Source organism: Ranitomeya variabilis, chromosome 4 (genome assembly GCF_051348905.1).
Source record: "Ranitomeya variabilis isolate aRanVar5 chromosome 4, aRanVar5.hap1, whole genome shotgun sequence".
Taxonomy (NCBI): domain Eukaryota; kingdom Metazoa; phylum Chordata; class Amphibia; order Anura; family Dendrobatidae; genus Ranitomeya; species Ranitomeya variabilis.
This window is the reverse complement of record NC_135235.1, coordinates 135,189,322-135,206,277: the sequence shown is the minus strand read 5'-3', so window position 1 is coordinate 135,206,277 and position 16,956 is coordinate 135,189,322. Positions and strand designations below refer to the sequence as shown.

Below are 16,956 nucleotides of genomic sequence, written 5' to 3'. Positions count from 1 at the left end.
AGAGCTGGCTAATATTATTTTGTGTTGCCTCATGGGCTACCACATTTCCTGCAGCTATGACATCTTACAGATTATTATACCTTGTACAGTGGTAGTCAGTACCTGGGCCATCACAGATCAGTGGTTCTCAGTGGAGCAGTTTGTAGAATAGTTTTCCATTTCTGGAGTCACTGGATAAGTCTTTTTTTCCTGTAGAGTGTAAGCTCCTAAGGTCAGCGAGGGCCTCTCATTCTCTCCTGTAGGGTGTGAGGTCTTATGGTCAGCAGGGTCTTCTCTTTGTCTCTCTCTCTCTCTCTCTCCTATAAAGTGTAAGCTGTTATGGTTAGTGAAGTCCTCTCTGTCTCCTGTAGGGTGTAAGCTCTCATGGTCAGCAGGGTCTTCTCTTTATCTCTCTCTTGTCTGTAGAGTGTAAGCTCTTATGGTCAGCAAGATGATCTCATTTTCTCCTGTTGAGTGTAAGCTTTTTTGTTGAGAAAAGTCCTCTCTCTCCTTTTAGAGTGTAAGTTCTTATGGTCAGCGGGGTTCTCTCTCTCACTCACCTGTAGAGTGTAAGCTCTTATGGACAGCGGGATCCTGTTTCATTCTCCTATCCCTTATGTGTACTTTCTAAGCAAATACAAGCTTTCCAGTATTGAGACTTGCACAAATGTATTTGCTGCAAATCGATTTTTTGTGGAAAAGTTTGCAAATTCAGATTTCAAAATATCCTTTCTTCTTTAATTGCTACTATTGTATATTTCCCTACCACTCATTTTTGGAAAAAGGAAAGGATATGAAAAGGAGAAGAGAGTATAAGAAAAGAAATTGGATACAAAAAAGAAGCTTAAATACAAGATACATAAAAGGAAAATAAAACTGCAAAGAAATTACCTTGTTCTGAAAGTCAAACTTTTTTTTCAGTCTATGGAGATGTATAGTAGCTTTTTTTGTGAGGTGAGCTGTAGTTTTATTGATACCAATTTGGAGAATGCACTACACATTGATAACTTTCATTCCATTTTTAGGGAGTCAAGAAGATTGTAAAAAAAAACCCATTTAATTCTGGTTTTGAAGGTTTTTTTTTACAGCATTTAACATGTGATTTAGAAAACAAATTATTTATAAACAGTGTGGGACTCTTCATTAGAAAGCTTTCATATAATTTCCATTGCCATTTATGTGTCATTTAACGCCTTCCTGACATTAGTCATACCAATAATACCAGTACATCCAATTTCTGAGGTGTTGCCGCAAATGAACACACCAATATATGTAAACGATCATCAGGACAAAAGTGCTCAGACAACAGGTATTCAGCAAACATCAAACAATGACCTCCATGTTTGAGGGGGGCTAGTGTTCTTTTTCATCTTGCCACATGAAGGGTCACACAGGCATCTTGTCAATGTAAAACTGAAAAGCCTATAGCCTGCATTACATAATTATTGCACAAGAAATACAAAAACTTTTTTCTGTAAAAATATTGTGCTGTCTTGCTGATGCTTTCTAATGCATCAACACTGAAATGTTAAAAAAGCGAACTATATTTAAATGTTGCAGAACTTACACTATACCACTGACAAATCACAATGAGTCTGGCACCTACCTCCTTAGAAATTGAATTTCTATATTATTTGCAGCCTTCTACACTTAGTGCTGCAGTTGTACTACACATTAGTGTCTAGATTATTTGTCCAATGTTCCTACCTCTAGTACTGAGCTGTGAGCCCTGACATACTCTCACTATCCAAATCCCCCTAAAATTGGTGCTGATTTCCTTGCCTTGGCTTTTATAAAGTCTATTTATAATCCCTCCTAACTGGCTGAGCTATACCAAGCAATGTGATAGATTCAAGGCATTATAGGGAAGCCTGCAAATTCACTCCTGAGGCCATCTAAGCCTTTTGTGCTTTTTGGCTGATGTAATCGATTTGAAAATTGAAAGCAGACATTTTTTTTGGCAATTTGCATTATTCAGATTGCAAATTGTTCATATATCTTCTAATTTCATAACATGTTATGAAAATTTGTTTGCCTTTAATCGATTCACATCTTCTCTACAGGAGCAATATTGCATTGGGGATCACAGGATTTTATCTCTATTTTTATAGACCCTAAAATCTTATTTACTTTTGTAACTGATGCTTAAAGGGAACCTGTCACCAGTTTTGCGAAATAGCAGCTAAAAATATCACCTTATTCAACATTTGCTATGCATTCCCTAAATCTTTATATAACCCCCTGACTCCCCTTATATATTCCCGAAAACCTTTTTTTATTTTTTCCCACACTGTATGGTAATCTTCTCAGTCCACTCAGATGGGCATGGTTATAGGACTCTGCATCCCTCCCTGGTTTCTGCTCGCCGTCCTCCTAACATGGATAACGATCCACATCGCCATGTGACATATCTTGCCTGCTCAGAAATATTGCGATTTGCACCTGTGCAGTATGCTTTGGCCAACTGTGGGCAAAGCTGAAAAATAGAAGTGCGCTTGTGCTGGCAAACGTAGTTCCAGTACTTGAGCTGGAAGTACTTGCATCGGCACATGGCACTTCTGTTTTTCGGCTTCACCCACAGTTGGGCAAAGCATACTGCACAGGTGCAAATCGCAATATTTCTGAGCAGGCACGAGATATCACACGGCACAAGAGGCATCATCCATGAAGTAGGACGCAAGCAACAGCCGATGGGAGTGTTGTAGGTGCCCGAAACCACGCCCATCGGACTGAACTGAGAAGATTACCATACAGTGCGGGAGAAATTAAAAAGGTTTTTGGGGAGTATACAAGGGGAGTCAGGGTTATATAAGGATTTAGGGAATGCATAGCAGATGCTGAATAAGGTGATATTTTTAGCTATGTCACAAAACTGGTGACAGGTTCCCTTTAAGTTAGCTTGTAACCGAACTATCGAAGGCTCTCTCTTTTTCTGCAATACCTATTATTTCATTTCATCCATTCATTGTATATGCAGCAACACTTTTCTTTGGTTAATGCAGCCCAGTTGCATCAGTCTACATTTATCAACATTAAACTTTATCACGTCTCTATCATTATAGCTGTGGTCAAAAACCAAAAAGTCAGTAGTTACAAGACCACAATACATTGTGTATGTTTATAGTTTTTGAGTGACTTATTTCCTCACATTCGAATGTCTTCTAAATTACAGCAGTCAACTACTTTTATTTTCTAAATCTTACAGTGTATGCAAAGTTTTTTATTTTGGTGTATTTTTTAACACTCTGAAAATGTAGCACGAGTAAGGCTGACCAAGTACCGTATATGAAAAATAGGTTGGTTCAAAGGTAATCTGCATATACATGCATTATACATTTGCTATGATGTTTATACAGTGTTCAGATATTCTTGGTGGATCGTGGTTTTAGTACAGGAAGTGTCAGACAGAAGTGTGATTGTGTTAATTGGGAGGATAACTTAAATCTTGCACTTAAGAACATTGCAATCTCCACCTGCAATTTCCATATTTTGCTAGTTATCAGACCATACTCCAGTATTTCACTGGATTTTAAGGAAAATAAGTTAACACCTTAAATACCAGTCGATTTTTTTTCGCACTTTTGTTTTCTCCTTTCCTCCTTTCACAAACCATAATCTTTTACATTTTCCGTTGACACAGCCAAAAGAAAGTTTTTGTTTTTTTGCAGTATGAGCTCTAGTTTTGAATGGCTCTATTCAAATTATCAAATAATGTACTACAAAGCACAAAACAAATCCAAATGGTGATTTAAAACCATAACACAAAATAACATTCAGTATTATTTGGATTATAAGATGCAGTTTTTTTCCTCTAAATTTGAGAGGAATATGGGAGTGCGTCTCTGAAGATAGCTTACAAGGGGTTGGGGGTGGCTGCTGGGGAACGGGGTCATCAGAGGCAGGGTCGCTACTGCAGGAGGCCAGCAGCATGAGTGGGGCATTTATTTAATTATTACTAATAAATAAATCAATGAAAAAAAGACATAAGGATATGGATATTTGCCCATTCCCAGAATATTAAGACCAGCTCACAGTTGTCTGCTTTCCCTTTGCTAGTTATTAAAAATTAGGGGGGCCCCACATCATTTTTTTTCACTTATTTATTAATTTGTTAACATTTCTCATTTATTTATTAACAATAAATAAAAGAAAAAAAAAAGGCATGGGGTCCCCCCTATTTTTAATAACCCGCTAAGGAAAAGCAGACAGCTTCTGGCTAATATTAATAGGCTGGAAATGCCCATGGCTATTGGGCCACTCCCAACCTAAAAATATCAGCTTGCAGCTGTCCCAGAAGTGTCTCATCATACTTGATGCACCAGTTGTGGCGCTTGTCCTCAGATCTTCCCGACTGCCTTGGCACAATGGCAATCGGGGATACTGCTTTTAAGGCTAGTAATGGAGAGTTGTGTCAGACACTCCAATTGCTAACCCAGTAGTAAAAATAAACACACACAGAAAAAAAAATTGTATAAAGACTCTCCCACACTAGGCCTCATTCACCCATTTATTAATAAAATTATCCCATAAAGTAATCCACATTCATCTTCTTTGTCTCCGGTGCCTGTGGATAGCAGTAAAGCTATTGATATGCACAGGCGCCGGCTGGTGAATACTCTCATTGGTGTTGACTGCTGTTGCTGCTATCAACGAGAGCAGGGGATTCTAATGACAGTAGTAGTCATCAACTGATGCCTAACTGGCTGTAGCCTTTTCATTGCTGGTCACAGCTGCGGGCTCACACAATGTTCTCTGTGTGACAACATGGGAACTTAAATACCCAGCACCTGTGACCTGCGGTTACTTCATTACAGTTACCACTGGTCAGAACTAATGTTTCCCAAGCTGTCACACAGAGGACAATGTGTTAACAGCCAGATGTTCATGCTCCCCATTCACTTGAATGGGTTCAGGTTCTGTATCAAGTTCAGGTACTTTTCAGGTAACCGAACCAAACTTTTTTATGAAGTTAGGCCGAACCTTACGAAACCTGAACATCCACAGAAGTACAATGCAGGGTTGAGTTATAAAAAAATATCCCAAATTTGGATGATCCTTGTAGCAGCATCAAATCCATTATCATCAAATGGAAAGAACATGGTACCACAACAAACCTCCCAAGAGAGTGCCGCCCACTAAAACTCTCAGCCTGGGCGAGGAGGGCATTAATCAGGGAGGCAACATAGAGACCAAAGGAAACCCTGAAAGAGCTGCAGAGTTTCCAAGCAGGGACTGGAGTAGCTGTCCATATGATCATGATAAGCTGTGCACTCCATAGAGGTTGCTTTTATGAACGAGCGGGCAGAAAAAAGCCTTTAGTTTGACACAAAAATTGTAAGGCTCATTTTGAGTTTGTCAAAAGACATGTGGGATCCTCCCCAAATGTACGAAGGAAGGTGCTTTGGTTAGCTGAAACCAAAATTTATCTTTTTGGTTACCAAGGTAAATGCTATGTTTGGAACCTAAACAACACAGCTCATAACTCCAAGAACACATTCCCCCACAGTAAAACATGGTGGTTGCAGTATCATGCTGTGAGGATGTTTTTCGGCAGCAGGGACAGGGAAAATGATCCAAGTTGACTGGAGGATGGATGGTGCGAAATACTGGGATATTCTTGAGCAAACTTATTTCAGTGTGTCAGTGATTTGAGACTGCTAAAGTAATACTTGTGTGGTTTAAGAGGAAATGTGTAAATGTTTTGCAGTGGCCTAGTCAAAGCCCAGGTCTTAATGCAACTGAGAATCTGTGATCAGACTTGAAGATTGCTGTTCACCAGTGGAAACCATCTAATTTGAAGGAGACTTAGCAGTTTTTTGTACTAAAATCCCAGTGGCAAGATGTGGAAAGCTCATGGAGACTTATCCAAAGCAACTTGCTGCTATAATTTCTGCAACAGGAGGCTCTGCAAAATACTGACTTTAGAGGGGTGAAATGCCAAGGGGGTGAATACCTTTGCAAGCAACTATGCATTATATATATATATACACTCACATTATATATATATATATACACTCACTGGCCACTTTATTAGGTACACCTGTCCAACTTCTTGTTAACACTTAATTTCTAATCAGCCAATCACATGGCGGCAACTCAGTGCATTTAGGCATGTAGACATGGTCAAGACAATCTCCTGCAGTTCAAACCGAGCATCAGTATGGGGAAGAAAGGTGATTTGAGTGCCTTTGAACGTGGCATGGTTGTTGGTGCCAGAAGGGCTGGTCTGAGTATTTCAGAAACTGCTGATCTACTGGGATTTTCACGCACAACCATCTCTAGGGTTTACAGAGAATGGTCCGAAAAAGAAAAAAAATCCAGTGAGCGGCAGTTCTGTGGGCGGAAATGCCTTGTTGATGCCAGAGGTCAGAGGAGAATGGGCAGACTGGTTCGAGCTGATAGAAAGGCAACAGTGACTCAAATCGCCACCCGTTACAACCAAGGTAGGCCTAAGAGCATCTCTGAATGCACAGTGCGTCGAACTTTGAGGCAGATGGGCTACAGCAGCAGAAGACCACACTGGGTACCACTCCTTTCAGCTAAGAACAGGAAACTGAGGCTACAATTTGTACAAGCTCATCGAAATTGGACAGTAGAAGATTGGAAAAACGTTGCTTGGTCTGATGAGTCTCGATTTCTGCTGCTACATTCGGATGGTAGGGTCAGAATTTGGCGTAAACAACATGAAAGCATGGATCCATCCTGCCTTGTATGGAGCATCTTTGGGATGTGCAGCCGACAAATCTGCGGCAACTGTGTGATGCCATCATGTCAATATGGACCAAAATCTCTGAGGAATGCTTCCAGCACCTTGTTGAATCTATGCCACGAAGAATTGAGGCAGTTCTGAAGGCAAAAGGGGTCCAACCCGTTACTAGCATGGTGTACCTAATAAAGTGGCCGGTGAGTGTATATCTCTATATATATATATATATATATATATATACATATTTATATTTATATTTATTGCATACGTATATATATATATATTTTTTTTTTTTGTACAAGTTTTAGGCATGTGTACAAAAATGCTTTAAAAAATTGTGCAAAATTGTTTTCATGAATAGAAGTGTTATTAGTTTATTTTTATCAATTAACTAATTACAAAGTGAATAAAGAGAAAGGTAAATAATATCATTTTTGGTATGACTACCATTCTTCTTCATTCAAGGCATCAATTCTTTTCATTGACTCAATCATGTTGAGATCGGGGCTCTGAGAGAGCCATATCATCACATCCAGGCCATTGCCCTGCTGTATAATACCTTTGAAGCAAATGAGATGCCTTCTTGATGTATAAGCATCTTCCTGTATATCAACACTGAGAACACTAGCCATCTCCCTTTGAAATAAGGAAATGTCCATTGTTGCGGGGTGACCCAACTACATCCATCTTCTTATTTGAGAGAGCCTGAGAGAAGTGGTCTCATGGAAGAATTGAAGACAAAACCATACCTTAGATACGGAAATAAGACCAAGTGACTAAACTATGCTGAAAAACATATGGATTTCAGTGCAGAGAAATAGCAGCAGGTGCACAGGACCAATGAGTCAGAATGTGATATATTTTGCTGTAACAGAAGGCAATTTGTTTGCCAAAAGGCTGGAGAGTTGTACCACAATGAGATTCTGCAGGCAATAGTGAAGAAGTTTCCTTGCAAGTGGAGCTGAATATAAGCAAGTGAAGTGAGGGATTTGATTAGGATTAATGGGGTCCGTAATGCTCAGAAATACAGGTAGATACTTATGCATTATGCAATACCACCAAGGAAGCATCTGATTCACTCCAGAGTGATTCTGCACTAGGACAACAGCTCCAAACATGCAGTCAATGGCATTAAGAACTATCTTCAGTTTAAAGAAGAACAAGATGTCCTGGAAGTGATATTTTGGCCCCCACATTTCCCTGATCTCAACACCATGAAGTTTGTGTGGGATTGCATGAGACAGAAGTTATACAAGCTTTGATACACAAATCTGTGGTTAGTTCTCCAATATGTTTGAAATAACCTCCCTGCTGAGTTTCATCAAAAACCTAGTGCCAGTGTACCTAGAAAAATTGTTGATTTGATGTCGTTTTGATAGTACGTCATGTCGATAAGGGATTCATTTTCAGAAAGCCCACAAATTGGACAAGTGCTGTTTTACACTTAATATCTTTGTTTTGACACTTTGTATCACATTAATATGTTATATCACCCAGCTAAAAACAAAATGGGTAACATCATATAATTTTTTTCCAGGTTCTTCAATAACTCAACTACGTGCTCAAGACTATGATGGTGACAAATTGGTGTACGGAATAGTAGGTGATGAAGCCAGTAAATTTTTTGCTGTGGAAAGTGAGACCGGCGTGGTATGGCTCAGGCAGTCCTTGGATCGAGAGGTAATATAGAAATTAAAAGGCTTCATTATGGAAATGTTTGGGGTTTTTTTTGCAAGATTTCAGTGTATTTGCTCCATTTTGGAAAGGTTCTCCAATATATATCTAGTCAGGGCAGGCTGCAGACTGAAAGCATACAGCCCTTGATACAAGAGTTGAATCACACATACCTCTGTCAGCAGCCAGGAGCATGGCTGCGATATATGAAGAGATATGTTTTAACCTACATTGTGATAGTCATGGAGATGTCCAGCTTCATCCTTGTCCTCCATCAGTCTGACAGCTTTATTGCAATGCACAGAGACTGACTGTACCTAGCTGGAAAACAAGTAACATTGAGGAGGACAAAGCTGAAGGTAACCTCCTTTGTGATCACAAAGTAACAGATATATTTCATCATATATGACAGTTGTGCTCCCGGCCGCCGACCGAGGTATGTGTGACACAGCTCTTATCAGCTGGGACGAAGGTCTTGGGAGCTGTATGTCTTCAGTCTGCAGCCTGTACTGACATGTGACTAGGAAGAGCTGAAGTTTGAATTTTATCATTGACGCCATTTTATCTCATTCTCAGAGAATCCCTTTAAAAATGAGGATCGGCAACACTCTAGAGCTCATATCCATAAGCAAAGGCTTATAAATTATGGTTTAAATACTATTTTAACTGTTTATATATTTAGCAGCACATACATTAAATAATAATTATTGCACAGCCATATTTACTTTTTATGTAGCATTAGACATTAGTGACCTCAATATCTATTTGTTCTTCCTAGTGTTATTCACATCTTGATCATTTATGCCATATTCACAGAATGTGACACAAATGCCTATAGATGTGGGTTCCAAAGGCTGGAAATGTGGCAAATTAATGTATAGAAGTCATGTTGTTGCATCTGAGTGAAGAGGTGTCTAGACATTCCAGTTCTCAGTTTTGCAGTTTAACATGAAACCAGGTTTTGGACATATTGAATCTAAGGTTTCATTCACATGTCAGTGTTTAAACATGTAGGTGAAAAAATAGATCTGGTGTCATCAGTGTTTTAAATCAGTGTGTCATCAATGTGTCCTTTTTTACCATCAGTGTTATGCATCAGTGTGTCATCAATGTGTCCGTTTTTGAAGTGTGGCAGCCATGAACACATTTCTACCACCAATGTTGTGCATCATTGCGTCACACGGTCATGTGCATTGCACCATAGATTATAATGGGTACCCGTGGTGCCTATGAGAGAAACCAATACAACACCTATACAGTAGGTGCAACGTGGATGTCGGTGGCCTAAGATGTTCCCAGAGAGAATCTTCGTGAACTGAGAATTTTTTTCTACTTACTGATGCAGAAATCATGGCTGATATTGCAATAGTTGTCCCAGTCCTGCAAGTGTGAACCTTTTAATCATGGTACTGCCCCCTAGATTGGTATTGTCCAACAAAGGTGGAATCTTTCTTTAAGAGGAATTTTCACAATTGGAAAAAAAACATCTACTTTGTTTTTTCAAGAAATTTCATCTTTCCTGTCGGTGAGCTTTCTGTTATTGCAGTGAGATGAATGCAAGTGAATGGGGTTCAGCAACAATGCCAGACACAGCTTGCCTGGGAGCAAAAGTAGTATATTTTCTGGGAAAAAAAGTGGATGTACTCCTTTGGGTGGCTAATAAAGATATGGAGACAAAATGCAATGGAAGTCTCATCATAATTTATAAAAAAAATTGAAAATCAAGCATTTGTCATGCACAAAATTTCAAGTGCACCGATTAGGGTAGAAGAATGAGCGCTAGCATTCATAAACCTACTTTTTGGTGAAATGATGAGACATCTGTTGGTTTGTTGTTTTCTGTCTTCCTATTCCGTATCTAGGAGCATAAGAGAGTTACATGGTCGTTTATTACATGTGAAAAATAAAGACATGTATTTGTAGAAGCCGCATTTAGGAAGCCACTCTGGGAGGATATAGTTTATGGTGTGTTTATCCAGGGAGGGCTCGCAGACAGTGTCTGGAATAGCTGGAGATAACTGCCAGCAGTGCCTAGGGGCCTGAGATGGATTCCTAGCAGTCTCTCTGCATGGAGCTGCCGCATCCTGATAGCAGCACCTGAGATGAGGAGTCTGTAAATCACCCGCAACTTCCTTCAGGGCAGGAAAATAGCTGATGGGAATGATGAGCATCCAGCTGCCTGGAGCTATACAACATACTTTGTTTGGTTTATGGTGATTGTACCCAATTCTCTTTCTTAGCTGCTAAAATAAGTAATACATAAAACATGATCATACTTTGAAGAAAAGATGTAACATCCTAGTAGTGTCTGAAGTCATAGAACCACATAGTATTACGATATTTTGTCCAGTTTTGTTATATAATTATATATTTGTAGTCTACAAATTGTAGGGATTAATAGTAACCTGATAGTAAATTGTAAAGACTACGTGCACACTTTGCGGATTTTGCTGCAGGATTGGCCTCTGCAGATCTGCAGCAGTTTTTCATGCGTTGTACAGTACCATGTAAACATATGGAAAACAAAATCCGCAGTGCACATGCTGCGGGAATTTCCGAGCGGAAACACAGCTGTGTATTTTCCGCAGCATGTCAATTTTTTGTGCGAATTCCGCAGTGGCTTACACCTGCTCCTCAATAGGAATCCGCAGGTGTAAAACCGCAGGTGGAATCCGCACAGAAACTGCGATAAATCTGCAGTAAATCCGCGGGTAATCGGCAGTGCAGTTTACCTGTGGAGTTTGCAAAAACAGTCCGGAAAAATCCACACACCAATCTGCAACGTGTGCACATAGCCCAATACTGTAGTCTGAAGTCCGGCAGAGTCAATGAACAGGCTCAGTAGGTTTTAGGAAGGAAAACACAAAACTATTTTTCTTTTTTATGATCAGATACTTTAGTTTAATAATCAAGTGTAGATAAGAGAAAATAGAAAAAAAACAAAGAAAATAGAAAAGGCACAGCGGAGCAAAGCAACCCACCCAGTGTTTAGGCCAAGAACATCGCATTTGGATAAATAAATAGGCAAAGTCTCTGTTCTGGAATCATGATCAGTCCTGAAACACAACATATTTAGTGTACTACTCCTTATGAATGGGATAATACGACTGTATTCAGACTACTATGTTCACAACTATACTAATATGCTGTTAGCAGTAGATGTAAAAGTAACCTAACTGAAATAACATCTGAGACCAATGTAGGTCAAGTGCAAATTGCCAAATAAACCATATACAAAGGAAATCTACAACTGTCATATATTCTGAAAACAAGTATATACAGTATACAGCAGACTTATACTCTGCAAACCCATATATTAGGTATATGTATATATACAGCAGACGTACAGCAGACGTAAACTGTGCACACTTTTATATATAGAGCAGACATATACTCTGCACATATACTTTGCACACAAGTATATACTGTAAACAGTACAGCAGAGATATACTCTGCGCATCAGTATACATACAGCAGACATGTACTCTGTATATTTTTATGCAGCATGCATATACTCACCTGACACCATTATATATACAGCAGACGTGTATTCTGCCCACCAATTTGTATACAGCAGACATAAACAATGCACACCTACAGTGTTAGGGCTAGCGGAAAGCACCAAATAATTAGAAAGATGGTATAAGGTGCATTCGCAGCCCAGGGTCCACTGTGCAGAGATGGAACCTGCTGCTGAGTAATGACGGTCTATATGGTGGTATAATGTGGATACACACAGGGGTTAGCTTCACCCAGTATGAAGGAAGTGAACCCCACAGGGCCGCAGTACCGCACAAAGAGTGCAATCAAGGAGTCACAGAACTCTGTCCCAAGACTCAGGGAAAGAATTCCTCTAGAGTTCTTGTGCTCGATACCGTTACTGGGGTGTCAGAGTTTAACAGAAATAATAATTTAATGCACAAGAGTGCGTGCAGTGCTGCTCTGGCGGACGCCACTAACCACACAGACTTGGGCCAGGAAAGTGCTCTATTAGCGCACGATGCCGCACTGGCGGTCACTGCAATCAGACGCTGTATTGTGTGCTAGGTGTGCAGGTAGCACTGTCGGGTGCTAGATAGCATCCACCATTCACGAGCAGTCAGCAACTCTAGGAAGAGCATGATTAAGGAGCGCCAATCACACATCTACACACACACATTATCAAGCATACACTAGCACATGGCCTAGCAGCCATGCAAACCTTTTATAGCAGCAGTGCTACGGGACCTTCCAGATGGTCCAATAGGAGCCGCAGCAGGACCCGAGCATGTGACCCCCAACCTCCAAAGGGAGGTCGTCCCGTGGGCATGCTCAGTATGGGAAAAGCAGGACTTAGTCCCAGAAAAACCTGCTCGCTGCTGATCAGTGCTGGCTACAAAGGCAGAGCCTGGAAGGGCAGCAGTAACCAGTCACACAGTATCAGCTTGAGCCAGATGCTGGGACCGACGTCTCCGCTGAGAAGGCTCCACTGCGGCTGGACAAGAATGGGAGACAGCAGCAGAGATGGTTCGAGATTACCCCTGTGCAGAGGCAGAAACTCAACACCTAACATACAGTATGTATATATATACAGTGCCTTACAAAAGTATTCGGGTCCCTGGAACTTTTCAACCTTTTTACACATATCATGCTTCAAACATAAAGATACCAAATGTTAATTTTTGGTTAAGAATCAACAACTAGTGGAGCTAAATTGTGAATTTGAACAAAACTTATTGTTTATTTTAAATTTTTGTGGAAATTTAAAAACTGAAAATTGGGGCAAGCAATATTATTCGGCCCCTTTACTTTCAGTGCAGCAAACTCACTCCAGAAGTTCATTGTGGATCTCTGAATGATCCAATGTTGTTCTAAATGCCTAATGATTAGTGTTGAGCATTCCGATACCGCAAGTATCGGGTATCGGCCGATACTTGCGGTATCGGAATTCCGATACCGAGATCCGATACTTTTGTGGTATCGGGAATCGGAATCGGAAGTTCCCAGTGTATGGTTCCCAGGGTCTGAAGGAGAGGAAACTCTCCTTCAGGCCCTGGGATCCATATCCATGTAAAAAATAAAGAATTAAAATAAAAAATAGGGATATACTCACCCTCTGACGCGCCCTGGTAGTAACCGGCAGCCTGCTTTGCTTAAAATGAGTGCGTTCAGCACCTTCCATGACGTCACGGCTTCTGATTGGTCGCGTGCCGCTCATGTGACCGCGACGCGACCAATCACAAGCCGCGACGTCATCCCTCAGGTCCTAAATTCCCTTCTAGGAATTTAGGACCTGAGGGATGACGTCACTGCTTCTGATTGGTCACGTGGCGGTCACATGAGCGGCACGCGACCAATCAGAAGCCGTGACGTCATGGAAGGTACTGAACGCGCTCATTTTAAGCAAAGAGTTCACAGCGGTAAGGTCCAGGCTGCGTTGGAGAGGTGAGTATATCAATATTTTTTATTTTAATTCTTTATTTTACACATTCATATGGATCCCAGGGCCTGAAGGAGAGGCGGTATCGCTCAACACTACTAATGATGATAAATATAATCCACCTGTGTGTAATCAAGTCTCTGCATAAATGCACCTGATCTGTGATAGTCACAGGGTTCTGTTTGAAGCACAGAGAGCATCATGAAGACCAAGGAACACAACAGGCAGGTCTGTGATACTGTTGTGGAGAAGTTTAAAGCCGGATTCGGATACAAAATGATTTCCAAAACTTTTAACGTCCAAAGGAGCACTATGCAAGCGATCATATTGAAATGGAAGGAGTAAAATACCACTGCAAATCTACCAAGACCCAGCCGTCCCTCTAAAATTTCATCTCAAACAGGGAGAAGACTGATCAGAGATGCAGCCAAGAAGCCCATGATCACTTTGGATGAACTGAAGAGATCTACAGCTGAGGTGGGACAGTCTGTCCATAGGACAACAATCAGTCGTACACTGCACAAATTTGGCTTCATGGAAGACTGGCAAGAAGAAAGCCATTTCTCAAAGATATCCATAAAAAGCGTCATTTAAAGTTTGCAACAAGCCACCTGAGAGACACAACAAACATGGAAGAAGGTGTTCTGGTCAGATGAAATCAAAATCGAACTTTTTGGCAACAATGCCAAACAATATGTTTGGCGTAAAGGCAGCACAGCTAATCACCCTGAACATGCCATCCCCACTGTCAATCCATGGTGGTGGCAGCATCATGGTTTGGGCCTGCTTTTCTTCAGCAGGGACAGGGAAGATGGTTAAAATTGATAGGAAGATGGATGGAGCCAAATACAGGACCATTCTTGAAGAAAACTTGTTGGAGTCTGCAAAAGACCTGAGACTGGGATGGAGATTTGTCTTCCAACAAGACAATGATCCTAAACATAAAGCAAAATCTACAATGGAACAGTTCACAAACAAACGTATCCAGTTGTTAAGGCTGAGTCACACATAACGATATCGTTAACGATATCGTTGCAACGTCATGCTTTTGATGACGTAGCAGCGACCCCGCTAATGATCTCGTTATGTGTGACAGCGACCAACGATCAGGCCCCTGCTGGGAGATCATTGGGGAATGATCAGGACCATTTTTTGGTCGCTAATCACCCGCTGTCATCGCTGGATCGTCGTGTGTGACGCCGATCCAGCGATGTGTTGGGTTACTAAGCGCAGGGCCGCGCTTAGTAACCCGATATTTACCCTGGTTACCATTGTAAAAGTAAAAGAAAAAAACAGTACATACTCACATTCTGATGTCTGTCACGTCCCCCACCGGCGTCCACAGGGTTAAAACTGCTTTCGGCAGGAGCGCTGCTAATGCACGCGCTGCTGCCGAGAGCATCCCTGCACTGACTGTGTCAGCGCCGGCCGTAAAGCAGAGCACAGCGGTGATGTCACCGCTGTTACTGCCGGCGCTGACACATTCAGTGCAGGGAAGCTCTCGGCAGCAGCGCGTGCATTAGCAGCGCTCCTGCCGAAAGCAGTTTTAACCCTGTGGACGCCGGCCGGGGACGTGACCGACATCAGAATGTGAGTATGAAGTGTATTTTTTTTTTTACTTTTACAATGGTAACCAGGGTAAATATCGGGTTACTAAGCGCGGCCCTGCACTTAGTAACCCGATGTTTACCCTGGTTACCTGGGTGCTGCAGGGGGACTTCGGCATCGTTGAAGACAGTTTCAACGATGCCGAAGTCGTTCCCCTGATCGTTGGTCGCTGGAGAGAGCTGTCTGTGTGACAGCTCCCCAGCGACCACACAACGACTTACCAACGATCACGGCCAGGTCGTATCGCTGGTCGTGATCGTTGGTAAGTCGTTTAGTGAGACTCCAGCTTTAGAATGGCCAAGTCAAAGTCCAGACCCCAATGAAATTGAGAATCCGTTTAAAGAGCTTAAAACTGGTGTTCACAAATGATCTCCATCAAACCTCACTGTGCTCGAGCTGTTTGCCAAGGAAGAATGGGCAAGAATTTCAGTCTCTCAATGTAAAAAACTGTTGAGACATTCCCCAAGCGACTTGCAGCTGTAATCGCAGCAAAAGGTGGTGCAACAAAGTATTAAGTTAAAGGGGCCGAATAATATTGCACGCCCCACTTTTCAGTTTCTGAATTTCCACAAAAATTTAAAATAACCAATAAATTTCATTCAACTTCACAATTGTGTTCTACTTGTTGTTGATTCTTCACCAAAAATTTACATTTGGTATCTTTATGTTTGAAGCATGATATGTGGGAAAAGGTTGAAAAGTTCCATGGAGCTGAATACTTTCGCAAGGCACTGTATACAGTGGGGCAAAAAAGTATTTAGTCAGTCAGCAATAGTGCAAGTTCCACCACTTAAAAAGATGAGAGGCGTCTGTAATTTACATCATAGGTAGACCTCAACTATGGGAGACAAACTGAGAAAAAAAAATCCAGAAAATCACATTGTCTGTTTTTTTATCATTTTATTTGCATATTTTGGTGGAAAATAAGTATTTGGTCAGAAACAAACAATCAAGATTTCTGGCTCTCACAGACCTGTAACTTCTTCTTTAAGAGTCTCCTCTTTCCTCCACTCATTACCTGTAGTAATGGCACCTGTTTAAACTTGTTATCAGTATAAAAAGACACCTGTGCACACCCTCAAACAGTCTGACTCCAAACTCCACTATGGTGAAGACCAAAGAGCTGTCAAAGGACACCAGAAACAAAATTGTAGCCCTGCACCAGGCTGGGAAGACTAAATCTGCAATAGCCAACCAGCTTGGAGTGAAGAAATCAACAGTGGGAGCAATAATTAGAAAATGGAAGACATTCAAGACCACTGATAATCTCCCTCGATCTGGGGCTCCACGCAAAATCCCACCCCGTGGGGTCAGAATGATCACAAGAACGGTGAGCAAAAATCCCAGAACCACGCGGGGGGACCTAGTGAATGAACTGCAGAGAGCTGGGACCAATGTAACAAGGCCTACCATAAGTAACACACTACGCCACCATGGACTCAGATCCTGCAGTGCCAGACGTGTCCCACTGCTTAAGCCAGTACATGTCCGGGCCCGTCTGAAGTTTGCTAGAGAGCATTTGGATGATCCAGAGGAGTTTTGGGAGAATGTCCTATGGTCTGATGAAACC

The 16,956-nt window shown here is 41.3% G+C and overlaps 1 protein-coding gene across 3 annotated transcripts in view; it reads left to right on the top strand.

Annotated features, from left to right (window-relative positions):
- The window catches only part of CDH23 (cadherin related 23), a 1,745,895-nt gene that overhangs the window by 473,003 nt on the left and 1,255,936 nt on the right, over nt 1-16,956 (top strand). For all 3 annotated transcript variants that reach the window (XR_013214534.1, XM_077259280.1, XM_077259282.1), the window contains exon 4: nt 8,223-8,365. Coding sequence is in view for 2 of the 3 variants with exons in the window: in XM_077259280.1 (XP_077115395.1) it covers nt 8,223-8,365 (143 nt within the window). In the remaining variant the exon portion in view is untranslated. The remainder of the gene's footprint in view (nt 1-8,222; nt 8,366-16,956) is intronic.